A 21,692-nucleotide genomic window follows, 5' to 3' on the forward strand; every position below is an offset into this window, starting at 1 on the left:
CACGAATAAACAGAAACAGGAAATTTTGGTGCAACTTGATGGGACAGAGCTTTGAGTTTGCTTCTTTCTGCTCGGGATACCAGGAGAGAGATGAATTAATTAAAATATTCTCTTGGTAAGTCATACAGGAGATGTCCCTCCATAACAGATAGTTTATTCAAGTTCTTTAAATCCTTTGATAGCTTTGGCCTGGTGTTGTGGAGCACTTCATATGAGCATGTCTGCATCTGTATACATCTTTGAAGGACTGAGACTTATCAAAAATTGACGATACATGTGACTGGTTTCTACCGTTAATACATTTGATTAACTTTCTGAGGTAATTGAATTCAGCCTAAGTTGAGAAGCCAGCAAGAAAATCTGAAAAACATGACTTTTCAACAAGTGTCATGAAAGACCATCAGCGTAGAATAAATCAGCTTGGCAGCTTTGGGTATGCATTAAAATTTAAGGGGATAAGGACCTATTTAATAAAAAGATACATAATGTTTAACAAGTAAAAAGGCTCACGTGTTGATGTCCTGTATTGAAATCTGTTCCCTGTAATTTCTGCACTGAGAAACTTGCCCTCACAGTCACTTCTATCCTTGGAGAACAGCTGGTCACGGCCTAGAAAATATCACAATATATTGTAAAATTGCAATTTCCAACCATTCTCCACATACAAATGTCCACCTCTGTTTTTGACAAGTGTTGGAACTGTCTCATATTTTTCTCCTTTATATTATTAAATTTAGACCATGTTGTTAGCACCTTCACATGCTTTGGACTCACCTACTCAACATCTTAGCATCTAAACATCGACACCCAAAGGGATTTACAAAGTATACGAAGGCAGAAACCCTCCACTGATGAAACCAAACTTCTCCCTACTGCCTCTCCCAGATTAGAGTTTTAGAAACTCTTGAAACCAAGGATTTGACTTCCACAGCAGTCTGCAAGTTCCACCGCTGCATTCGCTTTACAGCTGATTTATTACACTGTTTAAAAAGATATAAGCAAGGGGTGCTACGTTTGCCTTCCTGTTGTTATAGCATAACAGGTTTAGAGACTATAAAGGACACTGTATTTTAAAAAAGAGGAAAATGAACGTACTGGTGAGAGCTGAGCTTGTTCATACTCTGCCGGGATGCCCTGTGCTGAAGGAGAGGCTGGCTGAAACCCCTCCAGCTGTACAGAAGGAGCAGATGGAAAACCAAGCAACTGCCCTTAGAAAAGTGGTAAGAATCATAGAGTAAGAGCCCCAGGAGTACTGCTTTTACTCAGGGATATGCATTTCAGAGTTTCACTACGAAACGCTCTGACGGGGCTAACTGACAGGAGCCCGCTGCGGGCGGGAAAGGCGGGAAGCGCGAGCCCCTCAGCGCCCCTCAGGGCGTGGTCACGTGCCACCGCCCCCAACGCCCCGCAAGCACCGCCTTCCCGCCCGCTCCGTGACCCCGCCCCCAGCCCCACCCGCCCAGCGCTCATTGGCTCGGCAGCGGGAAGGGCGTGGCGTGCCTGCCCCTCGGGCCTCCCCGCGCCATCTGCGCATGCGCCGCCGCCCCTCGCGGCGTCCTCCCGCCTTCCCCCGGTGGCCGCCAATGGCGGGTTGGCAGCTAGCCCCGCCCCGCCCCTCCCGGCGTGTCCCGGAAGCGGAAGCGGGCCGGCTGCCCTCCTGCCGCCATCTTGCGGCGGCGGAGGCGGGGGGCGGGGGCGGAAGGCAGGGCCCGGCGCGGCCGCCGGTGAGTAGCGGGGACGGGCGGAGGGGAGCGGGGCGGCGACTCCGACATGGGCACGGGCAGCACAGGGGGCAGCCCCAGCGACGCCCGGGCCCCCCGGGCCCGGTCCTGGTCCTGGTCCTGGGGCCCCCGGGCCCGCTCCGCCCTCCCAGCGACCGTTGCCGCACCCCGGGCCGGGCCGCTCCCGGTGGCGGGGCCGCTCCCGGCCCCGCTCTGCCCCTCCCCGCCCCTCCCCGCACCGCTTGTCTCTTTTATTTTTTTCCTTTTTTTCCCCGCTTGGTTTCTTTTGGGGCCGTTGTTCGGCTGCTTTGGTTACGGCGGTGTCCGGGGCGCCGGGTCCGCGGTGACAGAGCCGGGGGTCGCTGCCCGGTGCCCGTCTCCCGGCCCGTTCCGTGCCCGTCACCTCGGGCGCTGCTGGGCAAGGAAGCTTCCCTCACGAGATGAGGGAACTCGTATAAACTGCAGCGCTGCTTTTCCCAGTCACCTTCTTCATTTCTGCGTTAAGGAAATCCGCGTTCTGGTCAGAGGTTTCCCTGAGAACCCGGCAGCTCTCAGGGTAGCGTTGCACCAGCTGAGTTAAATGACTTCTGGCCCCAGGTCATGGCATTTTTGACAACTCCACGGTGCAGTGACATTCGTAATGATGTTGCCATAATAACTGCGGTTGAAAACACGTAATAGTTGGAGAGCTTGTGTTCACCCTCTCGGTATTTCTCATCAGAGAAAAACTTTTTGATACAGTTTAGTTTGGGTACGGTTCTGCTTCCTGCTTGTAGCAACCCGTTCGTTTGTTTCTTGTGTTAATCTCTGCGTGTCTTTCTGATCCTTGGCATTGCTGGTCTGGCTGGAGTGTTGGCACTGCTCCTTGTGCCGAACAGTGAAGTTTTGTGCCACATTCTGAAAGAGGAATTGCTATTGTTTGGGTTTAATTGTGCCCCTACACCACTGAGATCTGGCTTGGGTCCTTAACTGTAAGCCAGCTCCAATGCCAAAGATCGCTCTCCTTGGTTCTTGTTTTATTACAGGTCTTCTTTAAGTAAATATTGTAAAGCGGTGAGAAATAGTAAGTTAAATTCTTCAGCTCTGTCATGTGATGCTTTACTCTGTGCTGCTGAAACTGAGCCAGTGGGGGCTCTTCTGGGACACAGCACTAGCTGCTTGTGCTCCTTGGGCTGCTGGGGAAGAACTGCCCGCAGGATAAGCCGGCACATGTAATCCAATGTGTTACAACTTTTTACACCAAGCAAAGTGTCTGCCCCCTCAGGAAGCCATGGGTAGACTCGCATACCTAATCTGTCACTGGGTTTGCATAGGTTAACGTTTGCAGGATTGGCACGTCAGGTCTGCTGCTGGCACAGATTTGGGGCGTGCGTAGCTGTAAAATGACCGGTGGGAATATGAGCGGTTTGATGTTTGACATCGTTAGAGAATTGTCATCTGATCAATTGATCGGATGTTTTTTATTATGCCCTTATATTCCTGGACGTTTCAAACCCACCCCAAATAAAGCACAAAGTGCTGCTCAGCTCATAGTGCTGAGTAATTTCTTTCCTCTGCAGTGCAGGGGATGGGGAGCATAATAATTACTACCTTTTTGCCTGTAATGAAAGTGTCCATATCTGTTCTGTGTGAGTTTCTACTTGATTTTTTTTTTCCGTAGTAATGTTTCACAGATCTGTATGGTCACGTGAAGCACTCCGGCTATCCCAGAGTTGTAGTCCCACCCACAGAAGGGGACTCCAGGAAGTAATGTCAGGGATTACTTCTGATGATGTGGCAAAAATGTTTCTGTTTAAGATCCAGTTTATTTTGCTTGCTTTATATATTCAAGTGAATGATAAAGCTTTGTTGAGCTTAACTGAAGTGAAAGGTCAAGATCTTAAATTGGTAGCAGAAGCACATACTTAAAAATAATTCCCTAGGTATTTTTTTTTTTTTTTACCCAAATCCAGAATCCTGCCCCTGGCTTTTATGATTACAACTTTACTTACGCATAAAACTTTTCTGTGTCTGCTAAGCTGCTCGTATTCTTTAGATAAACCGGTGTGTTTTGATGATGTAGGTGCTTATGGTGAAGGTTTGTGTCTCTAACCACTGGTGTGCAGTTTGAAGTTAAAAACCGCTGTCTAGTTACTCATGTTTGAAAATCCAAAGCAGCTTTTAAAAATATGTATTTATTTTGGTTTTGTTCTTTGCCTTTAGACTCTGAGGTGACAGGAGGGTGGTGCTGCAGTACATATCTCAATGCTTAGATGTTAGAACTCAGCTCCTGCCTTACCAAGGTGAAGATGTCTAACGAGGCTCATTCCTGCATTTCTGTATGGACTTTTTTTCCCTCCCTAAAATGGATTGGATCCTCTCTGGCCTTTGTAAAAATATCCTTTTCTTTACTTTTTTGACAATTTCTTCTGGAAATTAATTTCTTTTGGAGTAAATGCCCTCTCTGTAAGAATACTTCAGTAAAAATAATTTTTCAAACAGGGTTATCCAAAAGAATGTCATAAGTAATTGTTAGTTCAGTTAATGTGCTGTGAAGTTTCACTGAGCTTAGGTAAAGTTTAAAACAAAAATCTGTGTGTTGTGTTTTATTTCTACAGCAACCATGTCAGAAGGGGACAGTATTGGTGAGTCTGTTCATGGAAAGCCTTCTGTGGTCTATAGATTTTTCACAAGACTTGGACAGGTTGGTTTTCTGTAGGGTTTCTGTGACTACATCAGAAGAAAGTCTCAATGCAACTTCTTAACCGCGTTACTTTTTGGATCAATTGTTGAAATGCTACAGTTTGTACAGATTTCTTTTGAAATGTTTTAGAAATAGACGAGATATTACAATATGTAGCTTAATGGAATACTGAATGTTGGGGGGGGTGACACTGCACAGCGATAATGCATTGCTGTCCTCAACAATGAGGAGTTACCTTAGATTCCCTGCTAGAATGGTCTTAAGGAAAGTAAACTTAAGGAAAATAAACAATGAAATGCTGAGGACCTAAGTCTCTATGATGTCCCAAGCATTAGGAGTTGTTGGTTTTTTTCGTTGTTTTGTTTTTTTGGCCTTTGTGGAAACAGCGAACTTGTATTTTCAAATGCTCATAAGCATGTTTATAATAAAGAAGAATAATGCTTCATGTTTTTCTCCTTCCCAAAGTGTCTTTACAAATGCTTGCAATTTCTAATGCTACCCTGTAATATACACTATTCGTTGCTCATGATGTATTTTACTGATGTATACTTTGTATTTTTTCCTAGATTTATCAATCGTGGTTAGACAAGTCTACTCCATATACTGCAGTGCGATGGATTGTAACTTTGGGTCTGAGTTTTATCTACATGATTAGAGTTTATTTACTGCAGGTAGGGAAACTGGATTTACTGCTCAGATAGGAGTAGGTATCATTACTGTTCTATTTATTGTGTTAAGAGTATTTATAAAGTATACTACTTTGGAATTACTGTATCATTAAAACACACTAAATTAGATAGTCTGAAGTGACACCTTGTCTTGCTGGTGTTAAACTTGCAGCCTCAGACTGAAGAGCTTGTGAATGCTTAAGAATTTGATGGTAGCAGAAGGCAGAAACACTCCACTAATTCTGATGAAATTACATAATAAAATTCTGAAAACTCTTTTGCAATTAAGGTTTTATTTTTAAAGCTGTGTATCTCGTTCAGGAGCCAGTGGTTACCTTCTGTCATGCAAACCATAAAGAACTGCTTGTTCGGCACTTCTGTCACTGCAGGCCATCAGCAAACTATTTCTCCACTAATCAGATGCCTCTATTTCATGCCAATCTCCGATTCAGTTAAGAGCTTGAGAATTATTATTCCTGAAAACTGAAGATTACAAATTGAATGTGAAAACCATACAGATGGTAGTAATAGGAACATTTAAGTGATGGAAGCCTGCAGAGATTATTTTAAAAATTGTTGCTTTTATGCTGTTTACTTCTTTTATGCTGCTTTTATGATATCTACATCTTGAACGTAGAAACCAGACGCTTGAGAAAAGTTTTAATTAAATCCATTAATACATCAGAGATCTGCACTACTCATATTTTAAGGCTTGTATTAATTACTATATTAGGATTACTGTTATAAAACTTAGAAATTGTTTAGCTTACAAAGGGTGATAGATTTTTCATCTTTGTTTGTTTGTCTTCCAGCAAGTTTAGTTAATATTTAAGTAGCTTTTAATGAAAACTGTTATATATGTTAGCTGTCAGTATACAAATATCAGAAAACATCTTAATTAAAAGACAGGCCAAGAACTCTCACAGGGTAGATTCATAAAGGTGATTTCATCTATTCCTAGAGTCTGAATGTTTATTTTATGCAGTGAGAATATTGTCTTTTTTAGACAAATATAGAAAACTCATTTCTATATCTTCTATGTAACTTCACATTTCATGTGAATGTGAGGATATAGAAAAGTGCTTCTTTGGGAAGAGGAAGAAAAAACAGTTTCATCTTGAAAAATCAGTATCTGAAAGTAGTTTTCAGTAATTCTTTAATCTTAGTTCTTTTTTCCTCTTTTCTTCAGGGTTGGTACATTGTGACATATGCCTTGGGAATCTACCATCTAAATCTCTTCATAGCTTTCTTGTCGCCAAAGGTAGACCCCTCTTTAATGGAAGATTCAGGTATGATGAACAGTTCATTCCGCAATAATTCTGAACTTAGTCAAACTGCCAGCTCATTTTGTCTGACCGAGTAATGTTTAATATGTGCAATTTCAGCCTGACCGTTGCATTTTTGAGCTTACAAAAACTTTATACTACTAGATATTAGGAGTTGTTAAAAGGTTTGTCTTTAAAATGTTTTTCTTTTTGAGGTTTGAACATATTCCATATTATTTAAGTGTTATGTATGTATACAGAAGTTTTATGTTGCTTAAATTCTCCCTATAATGACTCAAATGACCTTGCACTGATTTTTGTTATCTTTCTCTTATGGGAAATGAACCCTGTTATATTAACGCAGAAGCTGCAGTGGGATCTTTGCATACAATGAAAGTTCTTTTTTTAAAGATTAAAAAAAGTCTGTGATGGAGGTTGATCTTTTTTTTTTCTTTTTTTTTTTCATTTTTATGTTTTCTTCAGATGATGGTCCTTCCTTACCTACAAGGCAAAATGAAGAATTTCGGCCTTTCATTAGAAGGCTCCCAGAGTTTAAATTCTGGTGAGTGGATCTATCTCTGTAAACTTTGTTTCTGAAATGTTTAAGTATCTGCATCAAATTAACGGTGACTGGGGTTGAAGGATTAATTGTTAACGTTATTTTTAAGGCACTCTGCCACTAAAGGCATCCTGGTTGCTATGGCATGTACGTTCTTTGAGGCTTTCAACGTTCCAGTTTTTTGGCCAATCCTCGTGATGTACTTCATTATGCTGTTTTGTATCACTATGAAGAGGCAAATCAAGGTAACTTGCCAAGAACAGATAGTAGCACTTGATGTCAAAATGTATAGTATTGTAACAAACTATCCATCCATCCGCTTAAGCACATTACAATTATTACATGTGTATATTTCTTTCAGTTGAACGCCTTATGCATGAGCATTAGTTGTATATTTGCAAGTTTGAGCAAATATGGATAGCAAGAAACAAAAATACTTGGAAAAAGCTTCATACACTACATATACAACATTTGATACTTACTTCCAAACAGTTCTGGTCTTAAATTTCAGTCAGTTTTTTATACAGGATGTCTCAAAATGTCTGATTCACTTCCTTTCTTCAGTTACCTATGGCTGCTTTTAAAGAAGAAGTCTTTTAGGGTCTCTGTTGGAGTAAAAGGGGTATTGTGACAAGTTTGCTCAAGCCAAGTGGATGGAGAGACGGGGAAGAAAAACATAGGCAAATCATTCAGACACATTTTTAAGAAACTACTTAAAATTTGTTGGGATTTTAAAAGGAGAAGCAATTTTTTTCCAGACACGCAGGATTTTGACTAAGTACCAGTACTCAAAGTTGTAAAGTGAAGGGTAGGAAATTAATATCTTTATATTATATCCAGTTTTCTGCAATCCCCTAATCAGTAAACTTCACTGTACTGTATATGTCGTTGGCTAGAACCAAATTTTATATTTAGAAGACTGAGCTCATGGCATTATTTAAATGTAAATTGGTTCATGATTTGCTATTACAATACTGAAGAACTGTTTGCATAGAGGACTTTGTAATTTATTTTGCATATTATGAAACATGTTTGTAAACATTATCTAAGTTTCTTGCCCCTAAAAATTGTTTTTTTTTTCTTTACAGCATATGATAAAGTACAGATATATACCCTTCACACATGGCAAGAGGAAATACAAAGGGAAAGAAGATGTGGGAAAGACCTTTGCTAGCTAGAACATGCAATCAACCTGTTGACCAATTCTACTTATAACTAAAGGAACGATTTTGAGCCATTGTAACAATGCCTTTTTTCTTCATAAAATGATTGAGTGGTGAAAAAGCAGTTGAAGTTTCATTTTAAGAGGATCTTGCTATTTTTATCTGAAATATCAGTTTCTTGAAGAAACTGGCATTCTAACCAAATTGCATTGAGTTTGTCTTTTGTAAGAAGTTGGAGAAACTTTGGATAATCCCATGGATTTGGGATAACGGATTTCTTTCAGGATCCATTGCACTGGAGAGATTAATGGCTTTGAGTTGGATATTTTTACATAGTTCTCCTCACTGTCACCCTGAAGTGCTGTGCACGTATGTGGAGGAAGAAAAAGGTGGCACGCACACATGATGCTGTTTTCTGCTTCATGGCCATGTGCTATTTTCATACAAAAATTCAATAGACCTAAGTAGATGCAGAACTTAAGCCAGTTTGCTAAATGCATGGTATTACTGAGTCATAAATATAAATAGGAGTAATAAATCTACAAAATCATGGGTTTTTCAGTAGGGAAAAAAAAATGTATAGCTTCTAAAGTAACTCATTTCTGTTAGGTTTTAATGCCAGTTTCACCATTGCATCTCCTAGCAGATGCTAAAATTGGGCTCTTTCATGATGATTCAAAACTTTGTTCAAAATCTATGACCATTTCCTTTGAGGACCTGGAATTATATATATATATATATATATATATATTAATTGTTATTAGTTGAAATTTCTTTCATACCCAAGGGTTGCTTGATTAGCTTAAGCTGACTTCATGCAGCCCCTTCGGAATATACCCAAACTGGCCGTAGGAGACAACTTTGTGGGTTTTAACAAAGGTTTTCATTTTCTACGGGAAAAAAAATCAGAGATAAATGACCTGCATGTAAACTTTTTCATGTGATACAACTGCAGTTTTATTAAGTGACTTTTTAATTCCAAAATTTATTAAAAGACAGTGTCCCCCTTTGCTTGTTCTCTATTATCTTTATATATTTATATGTATAGATAGATAGATGACAGTATTTATGGATTCTTTTCAGTAGTGATTACCCTCAGCATTTATCTTCATGTGATGCCTATTATAGTTCTTCAGGGAACATTCACTGGTAGAAAGGAAAAAAAGATTAGCTCTTTGAATATTCTGAATGGAGAATAGTGGCAATTTCAACAGATGTCTAATTGGCAAATGTATGTAAAGAACCCTTTTATCTGATTTTGTCAAATGAAGTCATTATGGAGCCCTGGAATTTAGTCTTTGGTAAACCTGGAAAAGTTAAAGGTAGTTTAAGTTGGCATTGGCCTGTTGTTGTTTTTTGTTTGTTTATGTGTATGTAATGTCAAACTTTAAGTTACAGAAACACTGTATCCAGAAAGGGCCTTACAAAAGTACCAGTCATGGATGTTTGCAGTTCATTGCCTCAAAACCTGAAAGTCTTGATTTGGAGGAGCTGCCTTCAGGTTTCCTGGAGTCTCTGAATATGAGGGCAAATCAGGGAGAAAAGTATGGTGTTTTTTCTATTTATTAATGTTAAAATTAGTAACTGGGATGATTCCTGCTAAACAATGGGGTATTAAAGACAGTCATTGCAAATTAGAAATTTCTACCTCCACTTAATTTCTAACTTAAGTGGCAGCATAAAGAATGAATGGCTTCTCATTCTTAGGTGACAGCTGTTCTTCCTTTGTCGGATTAGCACTTTTCAAATATGTATTGTAGATGACATCGAGACAACTGTATAGTTCCCTAGCTGAATCTCAGCTTGCAAAGGCCAGACAAGTTTGATGACATTTTGTTAAACTGCTCTATTTTTACCACTTACAAGTGCTAAAAATAAGTTACCCTTACAGAATGCTTGAAAAACTTGACAACTTCACAGTTACTTCTCAGTCATCATTTGCTTCCTACTTGTTTCTGTGCAATTAATTATCTTTCCTTGCTGTTTTCCTTTGTAAGGAGATGACTATAAGGTAGTCATTTCCTTAGCTGGTCACGTTTTGAGTCATATGGACCATTTTTCTGCCACTCTTTACAGTTTTAAGCAGGTGGGGCATGCCTGGAAGTTTTTTGGTGTAAGAAAAGGATGGTATCGAGACTGAAAACCAGCTTTTGTAAAGTAATGCTGAAGTGTTGGCATTATTTTTTACTGGCAACTCTTTTCATTCCATATATAGATACAATGAAATGTTCGACTAACTTTATTGGAGGATTTATAACACTTGAAGACTTAATTATTAACTAGCTAACCAGGATCTCTACAGTGTGAATAACTATCTTAAAAGTGCTTACTGTAGCATGCCTCCTCCCCACCCCACGTCCATATTCAGTGCTGTTTGTGAAAGACTTAATGAAACTAACTCATGATCCACAGAGGGGATCATTTGGATTTCCCTCTCCATTTGTATTTAAGAACTACAAATAAGTTAATCTTGTGTACTTTCAATCATGAAATCAGAAGATGCATTAACAATTACCTAGTTTTTTTCTCTGCTGCTCTACCTGTATAACTGAACGAGTAATAGCTTAAGGGAATGAACCTTGATGAGGTGATGCTGCTGAAACCCTCCTCGTTTATACTGCAACATACTGGCTTAGCTTAATTAACCCCTGTTGCCATACAGAGGGGTAGGGGGCTTGTGGCTGAAGTCAGCTTCTTCCCTGTGTTAGGCTGTAGAAAATGCCACACAGACAAAACTTAAGCTGTGTTATAAAATTAACACTTTATAGTTGAGCAGTTTGCTATTAGTATGCATACTAGGGCTTTTTGAAACAACACTTCTATAGACTAAATGTCTGGAATACTTGATGAAAAGCCTTGATATCAATAATGGTAGAAGAGTGTTGAGTTTGGAAGCTCCACGTTAATTCATCAGTGTGCAGAATTATCTGTACTCTGCATTACTTTGGCCTCGCATCTGTTGCTTCTGTTGATCTTAGGGAAAGACAGTTTGTAAATCAAGGCAACCTGCCTCACTGTTAACCTTGGTAGGAAAACGTATAGTATGTGACATACATTTATCATCAGAAATTCCACTGCAGTTAAACTAAGGATCTGTGTACAGCTTGTTTTCCCTCTGAAGTTTACAGCAAAGAGCAGGACTACTGTAATGCAACAAGAGAAAGGGAGTCTTAGATACAGTAGAATTTTACTGATGCCTTAAGCATGTTATAAAAGGTTGGAAGACTTGTTATTCAGACTTTCTAAATGTAAGTGAGAAGATGACTTAAATTTTTCATTGTCCAAAGTGAAGAACAGTATTACATTTGTGGTAAGCACTTTTTAGATAGACATATTTTTGATATAGTCAAGAACCATGTCGCAAGAAACAGGAAAGTAGAGGCAGAAATAGATTTATTTTGTAAAACAGGAATGAAGTGCCACCTTGTACAGGCAGTTACCAGTTTTACAATAAAGCCTTGTTCTTGGACTAATTCAAGCTGTATGACCACTTTGTAAAGGGTATGAGAGTGAAGACCCTTGTCATGAAATGAAATTTTTCCTTTACATTTGGTAGTGATGTAGGTAGATCAGTTTCTGAGGATGAAACTTCTCTCTGCACAGTGGACATTCTGTCTACAAGAAAAGAAATTCGTATTAAATTGCTGTATTTAAGAGATTAAAAATAAAACTTAAAAAAAAATCCAAATACTGACTGCTTCTAGAAAATAGTGAGCTCCTGTAATTAAAACTATTTTTTTTAGTCTAGTTTGTGATACAAGCTTAACCATGAAAAGTCTTGTAAGCTAGCCTAACTTAAAGAGCAATTTGAGGTGCTGTTTAAAATATACCCTTAAGCCTTTGGCTATTGCACAAAACATACAACATCTTACCTTGAAGCAACTTCATAACCTTAGAGAAAAGAAACCTTTTGGATTTTCACCTACAAGGAAGCCTGTCTAGCAAAACCCCTCAAATAGTCACTGCAATTTTATTCACATGTTCTGTTACCCTTGAATATTGACAAGTAATGCTGCCATATACTCTTTTCAGATGCAGGTTTTTTTCCCCCCTTTGTACTTAAAATAATTCCCCTGACTTTTATTTGCAGCTGAGCTAGTAGACTGCTAGTCTCTTTATTGCCATTCTTCACCCAAAATATCTATACTACGTTATACGCGTTTTTACTCAAGGTGTATTACAGTCCAGCGTCATTGCAAAGTTTGTTACAGAATTTCAGGCAGTCTTTCTCAGTTGTATTGTCCTGAGTTTTCCCAACAAATGCTGTGCTTTTACTTGCTATTTAACAGGCATTTCCTGAAGCAGTAAGTCAAAACAAACTGGATAGATTCTTAACAATTCTTCTGGTGTCTTTTTTTTTTTTTTTTTAATTCTAGGAAGAAATACTACTACTTCAGTTAATTTTGCTATTATGTGAAGAAAAATGACAGGGCCACTATAAGGAAACATTCATATATGACAGAAGTATTATTTAAAGATATTAGCTGTGTGTTAAAAACTATTCTTAGCTCTCTAAGATCTCTTAAATTTGTGTATCTTTGCTTGGTGAATCCAGTAGGAGAGTCAAAGGATTTCATGTTGGCACATTTGAAAAGACTAAAACTTATCATTTTATAAGTGTTGTCAATGTTAAGAAAAATGTCACTATACCTGAAACAAACACACAAAAAAAGTTGTACCACTGACTTTGAACTGCTCTGGGCAAATTAGTTACCAAGTCTTTAGGGCAAAGAATAATGTAAAGATGCAATTATAGTGAAAGGATGCTTTCAAGTATGGAAAGTCACTGCATAATGGATTTTTAATACTTCTACCTACAGCTATGTGCATCTGGGACACCTTTAGAATAGGCAACAATGCAAAAAATAAGTCCTCTAACAGATTTGGCTCTATTCCCAGCTAGTACTCACACTGAAAACTTGACAGCTGAAATTGTCAGTAGCCTTCTGTGTACTTCTATACTCAAACTTTAAAGCCTGGGCTTCAGTTGACACAACTTCATGCAGGGCAATTTTGAATGCGAACTTGTGAAGTTCTTCATTAATTTTGCAGTTAGAGTTGTTATGGGAAGTGAATACTGATCTTCATTCTAGATTACAGGAACAACTTTAAGATGCACAGTCCTCTAAGGGACCAAATAAGATTGAGTAAAGCCACAATGCAGAAGGATCATTACCTAAATTATTCTAATCTTTCCCTGCAATTAGATGGAACCATTTCTACCACAGCTTCAGGCAGCATTCACGCCAGACTGATGAACGCTGGCTACGTCTTTACAAACAAATTTGAAAAGACTCTGGATGTTTCCTGATGTGCATCAGGATGTTGTTTGTTTACAGGCTGCATTCTATTTTGTTTTCAAATCATCTATATATTGTAGAGCTTAACAACTTGTGTAAGTATAATCTTGGTGGATGTAAATACAGGTCTTTCATAGTGATACTTTGACTATAGTGATTTTAGTGTCAAGATTCATACGGGATCCTTGGGAAGTACTCTGACGAGTAATATTTGTCTGATTCTACCACAGCTATACTAGTAGCAGTGTCAGAAAATTTAAGTAGGTTATACATTTCTAAAACAGCCACAGTGATGCATCAGACTTATAGCACAGACATAGCCTCTGAGGCAAAGATTTTATTTCTAAGTGGTAGTTGTATTTTTTTTCTGTTGAACATTGTTTATTCAGAGAATAAATGAATAACACCTTATTCCAAGATATCCATAAAATCCTTAATGGATGAACATTCTGTTTTATTTCATTAATCCAGAGCAAAACCCGAGTCTTTTCATGTGTAAGAGCTAGCTCAGTTCAGCTGTAGCTTACTTCTTTTTACTGGAAATTAGAACACTATCAAATTTGTTGTTTTTAGCAGCCAGAATTATAACCAAGGTCTTCAGATAAAGGAATTACATTTGTGTCTGACTTCTGCAGTACGTCCAATTGCATTTCAGTGGCTGGATCAGAAAAGGGCTTACCTTATTTACCTAATCTATGTAACCCATAGTCATCCTAATTTAATAAAATATATGGGTCCTGGTAAAGTCTTGTGTGGGGATTTTGAGTGCCTTAGTGAGGGAAAAGGTATTACTTCAATAACCAGCCTGACAGGTATTTTCAAGTAGAAATTTCATAATGTTTACTCCTTCCAGCCTCTATCTGTCCCTCTGTACTTACTCTGGTGTTACACCATTCTGTGATGCATTCCCAGCAGAACAGATGGCCGCAAGGTGTGGCTGTTGTGTGTCTCCGTTCTTCCAAACACAAAGTGCAGCGGGAGTGGCGCCCAGTAGCTTTTTCCTTGGTCATATTTCTAATTAACATAGGTATGTATTACTTAATTTTGTGTAGCCTGTTTGCAAGAAAGAGTTGTTAACTTAGAATCCTAAAGTAACCCCCACTTTAAGTATTTAACCCTTTTTGTGAAAGTCTCATACATAAAAGCAAAGCATGAAACGTAATGCTTAGAACAATGAGGCAAGTGTCAGATGTTACATTACCTCAGGTTCTAACTCAAGTCACAATGTAATTGCAGTGCTCTCCCTGTTCATGAAAGCTATTACATTTCCAACAATTGCTTCTACCACTTTTCTAGTAAGCAAAGATCATCATACTTCTGAGGAGCCAGGCTGCGGTGTAGTTTCCATTCCTGCTTCGCTCTTTGCTTTTGTTTGAAGCTGTACATCTGAACACCGATTGTCAGAAGAAGATGAAACAGTGAAATTATTCCAAGAAACTTGTAACTTGATCGAATACTCTGATCTTCTTGCAGTCCTCCAAAGCGCAGCTGCATAATGCACACAAAGAGGGATGTTTAGTTGCTGAAGTTTTATGAAGCTACGCCTCTCCCTCCTCCGTATCAATAAATTACTGATTTGGGATTTTCATTTCTGTCAAAAGAATGACATGTTTCTAGGAGTGATCGACTTGCCAGTCAGCTGTTTCTTTGTATGTCTAATGTGTCTTGGATGCATCTCATTCAGTTAGGCTACACTTAACTGCTGTTCGGGCAAGGATCGTTTGTCTTGAGTTGTCTGTCTGTCCATGTAAAGCTATTGCTTTAATCAGATTGCTGTTAGGTAGCTCTGAGCCAACAGTCAAACACTTCATTTCCACGCTGACAGGGTATTTTGACCAGGGAATTATTGAGAAGTCTTGTGTCTATGTGTTTCTAGGCCAGTGGCTGGGGCTGCCTTTCAGAAAGACACTCCTTGAAAAAAATGTGAAATTAAGCTCATCATACAGAAAAATACTATCTAAATGTGTACTTATTTTTGTTCAAAACTATAAGTATTTCCCATGGATTTATTAAGCTGCTTTTTGTCTATCTGTAGAAGACAGGCCAGATTAGACAGTATTCTAAGGTTATACAGGGTATTAACTTGTAACAGTGCATTCACGTTCATTAGTCATAACCCTTAACTGGAAGGAATAACCATTCTATAAGGTATTAAAAATTTCCCTGTCACCCAGTCTGCACTGCTTATATCATAATCAGATATAGCCAAGTTCTGTATCCCTTTTAAACATGCTGCATCCCAAAAGAAGCCAAAATACTGCAGTGGATATCATCTTCAAACAATAAATAGATCCACTTACGTATCTGATTCCTGCAATTCTTTTAGATAGGTGATAAAAAGTGCCATGGATGTAGAATACTGCCAGATGTAGTCGATGAAGCAAAGGAAAGGATTGTTTAAGAACATACACAATTTGTAAGAGTGTTTTCTTCTGCTGTTCTGTAAGCTCCCTGACTTGTCTCTGTATCCAGTTTCGTATTAAGGTCCTACTGGATAAGCCAAGCGCTGGGTTGCTCTGTAAGGTTCTTGCCCCATCAGCTTCAAGCTGCAGCTCGTGTTCCAGATGCAGCAATCCCTTTTCTAAGCAATAAGGTACTACAGTATGAAGAGAAATGAAGACGGCCCGTCGAAGAAAAGAAGGTACCCTTTTCTTGGTTGAGTCAACTTGGACAATGTTAACATATTCTTCACCCAGAGTTTGGTAACCTAAATAACGCGTGTAACAGAAAACAAGCAGGGTAAGACAGCAATCGTAATACCATTCTCTGTACGGCTGGGCAGTGCTGACAGGCTGCTCAGATCAGAACAGCTACTAGGTTTTGGATTTCAGAAGTAGCTGCGTTTTCTGTGTTGAATGAGGTGAGCACTGTATTTACATCAGCATTCGATATCTGCAATAGTTTAGGCTTAAAGCAGGGATACATTTTCATAATGTCATCCTCCCTTTTTTAAAAAGAACTTTTGCTTTTAAAATAACATGTACATATCTGGATTGCTAAACTGAATTTGAACTCAAATTTCTGACAATTCAGTGGTTAGCATATTTAATAAAAGGCATTTACAGAAAATCAACTAAAAAGTCTCATTAAAAGAAATCACTGTCAAGCCATCTCATGCTAGTTGGTGGTCACCAAAACATAGCTCATATCCGGGGCAGAAAGCTCCTTTTTTACGCAGAAGAAACGCTAGATACTAAATAAATTGCTGGGCCCGTTACCTGACAGAGTGGTGAGGACGAAGTAGGCCACATCAGAAAGCAGTTCGATCTCTCTCCTCCATTCCAGCCACTTCTTCGCACCTAAGAGCAGAGCACCGTTACGCTTATTTTACATAAATTCACGCTAAGCCCTCCTTCGGCAGTGACTCTCGCAGACCCCTCCGCACCCGACCCTACAGAAGCCGCACGGAGCCGGGTGAGGGGGATCCGGCCCCGGGCCCGGCAGCACCCCCAGACCGCCCCGGGCGGTACCCGCGAGGCCGTGCAGGGCGGCGCCGGCCCCGCTCCGCAGCCCGCTGCGGTACAGCTCGTCCTTCTGCCCGCTCCGCACCACCCGCGCCGGGCCGGCCTCGGCCAGCGCCATGACGGCGGCGGCGAGGGCGGGAAGCCGAGGGGAAGGCGGGGGCCACGGCAGCCACCGCCCCCTGACGGCTGCCCCGCCTCAGCCGGCGGCCGGTGCCCCTCAGGGGTCGGTTCTCCCCCTCGGGGGTCGGAACGGCGCCGGTTCCCCCTCAGAGGCTGCCCTGGAAGCGGGTCCCCCCTCAGGGGTCTGTCCGAGTCCCGCCGCCATCCTCTCCTCAGCGCACCGCCATTACAAGATGCTGCCTATCTGCCTCCTGCCGTCTGAAATGTTTGTTTTTATTAAAACGGTTTTATTTTTTTTTCCCCTTGGTGTCTTATTAATTGTAAACTCAGTTTTGCAAAACGTGTAGGCAGCGGGGAAGCTCGGCGCTTCGGCGGTGGAAGGGGTTTATCTGAGAACATCTCTGCCCTGGGTGGGTCCCAGCCGGCGTTTGCCAGCAGGGCTCGCGGATGGCGGTGCCGCAGGTTGCTCCCTCTGGCTGTGAAATGATGCAAGGAGGGGAAATGTGAGGACATTTCTTCCAGCACGGCGGCAGGGGGAGCGCCTGCGTTAGGAAACACCCGCAGTTTCCCTCGGTTCTCCCAGGCACCGTGCGCCTTCTTCTGAGGCCTCGGTGCAGCGCCATGACCCGAGCTGTGCTGAGGTAACAGGCTGCAAGCTGCTGCCCCAGCCGACCGCGTCCTTAAAAATTCGAACCTAAACCTTCTGGCAAACCTTTCGATTATTTTGTATAAAATTCTAGTTCGCTTCATACTCCCGGGTGTTTTGATCTTGTTTCAAGTGAGGGCTGTGATTCCCCCCGTCTCACGTATTTAGCAGCTCTGTCGTCAACAAAAATAACAAATGTGGGAAGATACTAGTTAAAATTACAAGCCTTGGTAACCTCATCTTAAAAAATACTGGTTGCCACTTCAACATTGCATAGGCAGTGCAGCAAGTGCATCTAAATTACAGTTTAATCTTCCTACTCTCTGTGGTAGGTTCTGTAGTCTCATATATTAAGATTTCCTCAAGCAGTCGAGGTTAATCTCTCTTGAATCGCTTGCACATGAGGGAATCTGAACATGAGAATTCTCGGGGGAGTTGGGAACAAACGGCGGCATCTTGGTAGTGCTGTTAGCTCAGCCTCGGGTGACACCTGAGAGGTTGGCTCGAGTGCTCGGTAAAATTTCTCTTGTGCTCTGTATGAGATGTGTTTTATTAAGTCTGCAGGGTAAATGTTGCTATTTTACTGAACTTGGTAAATACAGTTTTTGTTTTGTTTCGTTTTGTTTTTTAGGTCAAGAAACGAAAGAAAGCTCGAGAGGTGTGGTGATGTTATTTATTTTTTTTGCAAAGCTGCTGAAGGTTGGCTAACAGGCACTTAATTATTAGACTGGAAACCATTTGTACAGCTGAAGATAAAGCTAGGATTCTGAAGGTCAGATTATCTTCCCTTAAAAAATGCTAGGGGGGGGGATTATGGCAAATAGTATTCTTTCTTTTTAATATAGTTATTTTTAATATAGCTTTAAATAAACAGCATAGTCAAAGATTATCCAAAAGCTGTAAGAAAAATGATGTAATGAACCCTTACGGGCCGGTGCAAGGTTGTGCAAATGATTACAGGCTCTATTCCTACTTTGTGGGAAATAGCAATTTTTGTTATGGACAACAGAAACCAACCTTAATAACACTTAAAAATTCAAATTGTCAACCATTTTAAATGATTTATGGTCATTTCATTGTTTTTGTGTCTATTCAGTCTGTTCTTTGCAGTAAAGTTTTATGGAGCCAATTTGTTAATTATTTACTGATTTTCAATTCCCACATTAACTATTTCTTATCATCACCTGGGGTTTTAGGCTGCCAAAACTCTGTTCCTGTAAACATTAAAATGTGTTTAACTTCTCTGTGCGTCACTGCACTCAACAAATTGAATGGATTTTATTATATTCCAGAAGTTAGGTTGATTTGTGCTGTGACAAGCTCCTGAGTGCTCTCAGGAAAAAGGAAACAATTCACATCCACGTTACAGCCACTCAAATATGCTTTTGGGCAGTTAATTGTTATTGTAACATCATGAAGAAATGTACATTTGTGTATGAATGCTTTGCAAAGTATGCAATATTCTCCAGAGTTACCTACGAGGTACCATTGACTTTTAGAATGTATATACGATACTAGGCTCTGAAATGTTGTGTAAAAAGCATCTCAAATACTTTTTGTTTCCTTTCTTTATGTTGTTGTCTGTAATAAGTTTAGATCTGAATGTAGGCCTCTGTTTCACACTGAGATTTTTTACTCCCTGTTTACTTGACAGAGTTTGCTAAGCACAGAATTTGGCGTAGCGCATAATGCACCAGCTCTAGGCAGTGGCATTTTGTACAGTGGGGAACACACAATCTGCCAGTCTGTCTGGGGACACAACCCCAGACATCTCCCCCCAAAATTACTGTTGGGACTAAAAATACAAAACCAAACGAAGGTAGTTCGTATGACCTGGGATTATTCCTTGTTGTTCTGGGCCAAACCTGCTTCTCCCATAAAATCCATCCTTTGGCAAAACCGAAATCGTGAGTTAGAAGATTCAGAGTGAGAGAAGTGGCTGATCTGAATGCAGACTGCACAGGTGGTGTGCTTGTTTTAAGGAAAAGAAATGTGTAATGTCTTACCAGGAATGACAAACCAGCACTTTTTCCTAGCCCAATACTAAGCAGCTAAGTGCATTAAACTGAAAAAACAAGCTAGCCATGCCTTAGGGACTCTAGGGCCTTTCAAACACTGCCTGCTGAACCTCTGACAGTCTCTTGAATGTGCTCTGTCATAGGAATGGTTGCAGAGACTACCAGCCCCTGCGATCTTTTTACTGATGTGATGGTTCAGCTGATACTGAAGAGAAATGGTGCAGGCAGCCTGGTGTTGCCCCGGCCAGCTGTTCCCTCCGTCATGGTTACACAGTGAGTATCTCCGTTCTCGGTGACAGCTGCCTGGACACAGTCCTGGGCAACCTCCTGTGGGGGGCTTGGACCAGATGATCTCCAGAGGTCCCTGCCAACCTCAGCTGTGCTGTAACTCACAAGAAAAATCTGTTTCTTCCATTTTGTATTCTGATTGATGTCTGTGATTGTAGGAAACTGCCATATCTCTTACAATTTATCTGCTGTGTTTGAGTTAAGCTTTTGCAAGATAGAAATTTCTGTGCAGATTTCATTTTTGTTGCATGCTTCTCTGCTGTTCCTTATAACAGACCTGATAAAGGGAGTGACTTGCTTTACTGACATTAACACAAGGAAGTCCAAAATGTAAAACAAACTTGGTGCACAGTAATGATTAACTTGCCCTCCCACATGTTGCTTGTCTGTGCATTATTAAATATGGTTTTGCCTCTACATACAGACCTGTTAGTATAGAAGAGGTTTGGAGTGCAACTTTCAAACGGCAATAAGCAGATGTTTCAGCTTCCAACCTGAAGAACAGGTTCTGCAGATATAAAAGCAGCTAAGTGTCTGTTCAAGATTGTTACCACCCTCTGCCTTCTTCTGCCTCCTCCCACTTTGAACTTGTTACCCTGGAGCTGAACTGTTTGAATAAGGACTGTAAGAGCTGCTTTGTGATCAGTTAGCTGAGAGCCCTCAGCATGTAGAATGCAGGGGAGGAGCCTTCACCCTCAGATTTTGCAGTTCCCTCCTCTCTACTTTTTTTTGTTATGCTTATGAAGGTTTGGATGTACTGTGTGAAGAAGCTGGGACAGATTGACTGCACTGTCCAGAGAGAAGAGGCAAAGGTTTGTGTTTTTTTGGTTTGTTTCATTTTAATTTGCTACTTTCTGTATCAGGAATAGTTCTGGTGTACTTTCAATGGTTCTGCTCACTCTTAGAAGTTAGCTGCAAATTTTATAATACGCTACCACAGGAACGTATATAGCTTTATGATGGCAACAGCGTTTGCTGCTTCTTTTGCTTTCCTCTATTTTAAGGGAGAGAAAGAATAGAAAGAACACGATGTCTAGTACTTGTTTGATTTTGGTCATGCGCTCTCCTGTTCACAAAAATGTGTAGGACCTTAGAATGCTGTTTGCCCTAAATTTATGGATTTTTCAGAGCTTGTAGGGATGAAAGGTATTGCACTTGTAATTGACAGTTTAGCCTTTTCTAACTGGCAGCTGCATGCTTCAGCACAAGAGACTAGGGCATTCATTCTGAAATGATAACTTGCGCTTTTACCGGTATACTGAGCCAAAAGTAAAACTGACTTGGATGAGAGAAGTTTATTGTAAAATAAACTTTAGATATTTAAATAAAATACCGGTTAAAAGTAAGTAATATATCCTGTCTGATTCCATGACTGAGCAGTTAGTAATTCTTGACTTGGAAAGGCACACATGACCTTTCAAAAGGGTAGGCATGGTTTGGATTATTTTTGTCATTGATTTGGGCTATGGATGAGGAATTTTCAGTTCTTTTCTGGCATAAAAATGTAGGTTAGGATTGCAGAGATATGGGCAATAATAAGGATGGCCAAACTGCTAGTGATGTGCATGCTGTAAATGCCTCAGGCTCCAGAGTTTAGATGTAGATCTTAAGCATACCTGAAATCCTCAGGGCAAGAAGTTCTAGAAACCTGTTTTGTTTCATGGTAGAGGTAGGTTCCATTGCTAAATAATAAAATAGAAGGAGAGTAAGATTCACAGCTTGCTTTGGAAAGCTTGGGCTAAGAAATAAATGCTGTCTTCATAATGTAGCTCAAAGTGAAGTTGTCTATTGTTTAAA

The 21,692-nt window shown here is 40.3% G+C and overlaps 3 protein-coding genes and 1 long non-coding RNA gene across 8 annotated transcripts in view; 2 read left to right on the forward strand and 2 right to left on the reverse strand.

Moving 5' to 3' along the window:
- Positions 1 to 1,413, reverse strand: part of LOC106044615 (uncharacterized) — a 145,169-nt gene extending 143,756 nt beyond the window's left edge. The window contains exons 1-2 of the long non-coding RNA XR_010826377.1: positions 1,096 to 1,413; positions 511 to 609 (exon numbers count right to left, since the gene is read on the reverse strand). This is a non-coding gene — a long non-coding RNA (uncharacterized lncRNA). The remainder of the gene's footprint in view (positions 1 to 510; positions 610 to 1,095) is intronic.
- Positions 1,414 to 1,583: 170 nt separating this feature from the next.
- Positions 1,584 to 9,394, forward strand: RER1 (retention in endoplasmic reticulum sorting receptor 1). Of its 4 annotated transcripts, none has more exons than XM_048067545.2 (8): positions 1,584 to 1,724; positions 3,924 to 4,090; positions 4,319 to 4,345; positions 4,971 to 5,075; positions 6,262 to 6,361; positions 6,821 to 6,899; positions 7,006 to 7,141; positions 7,985 to 9,394. In XM_048067545.2, exons 2-8 carry the CDS (start codon positions 3,974 to 3,976, stop codon positions 8,072 to 8,074), a joined length of 654 nt encoding a protein of 217 aa, XP_047923502.1. In that variant the 5' UTR covers positions 1,584 to 1,724; positions 3,924 to 3,973; the 3' UTR covers positions 8,075 to 9,394. The 4 variants fall into 4 exon arrangements, with proteins under 4 accessions (XP_047923502.1, XP_047923505.1, XP_047923501.1 ...); XM_048067548.2 differs by having other exon boundaries at positions 3,924 to 4,003; XM_048067544.2 differs by lacking the exon at positions 3,924 to 4,090 and having other exon boundaries at positions 1,677 to 1,724; positions 4,319 to 4,404.
- Positions 9,395 to 11,435: 2,041 nt separating this feature from the next.
- PEX10 (peroxisomal biogenesis factor 10) lies at positions 11,436 to 16,987 on the reverse strand. Of its 2 annotated transcripts, XM_048067539.2 has the most exons (6): positions 16,830 to 16,987; positions 16,578 to 16,658; positions 15,660 to 16,066; positions 14,675 to 14,847; positions 14,238 to 14,373; positions 11,436 to 11,674 (listed from the first exon to the last, which is right to left on the reverse strand). In XM_048067539.2, the coding sequence occupies exons 1-6, from the start codon at positions 16,939 to 16,941 to the stop codon at positions 11,603 to 11,605; spliced, it is 981 nt and encodes a 326-aa protein (XP_047923496.2). In that variant the 5' UTR covers positions 16,942 to 16,987; the 3' UTR covers positions 11,436 to 11,602. The 2 variants fall into 2 exon arrangements, with proteins under 2 accessions (XP_047923496.2, XP_066838340.1); XM_066982239.1 differs by lacking the exon at positions 11,436 to 11,674 and having other exon boundaries at positions 14,238 to 14,412.
- Positions 16,988 to 17,016: 29 nt separating this feature from the next.
- PLCH2 (phospholipase C eta 2) overlaps positions 17,017 to 21,692 on the forward strand; it is an 89,748-nt gene continuing 85,072 nt past the window's right edge. Inside the window, exons 1-3 of the mRNA XM_066982216.1 lie at positions 17,017 to 17,584; positions 18,221 to 18,361; positions 19,751 to 20,707. The gene's annotated coding sequence lies outside the window, so the exon portion shown is untranslated. The remainder of the gene's footprint in view (positions 17,585 to 18,220; positions 18,362 to 19,750; positions 20,708 to 21,692) is intronic.

Source organism: Anser cygnoides, chromosome 23, assembly GCF_040182565.1.
Source record: "Anser cygnoides isolate HZ-2024a breed goose chromosome 23, Taihu_goose_T2T_genome, whole genome shotgun sequence".
NCBI lineage: Eukaryota > Metazoa > Chordata > Aves > Anseriformes > Anatidae > Anser > Anser cygnoides.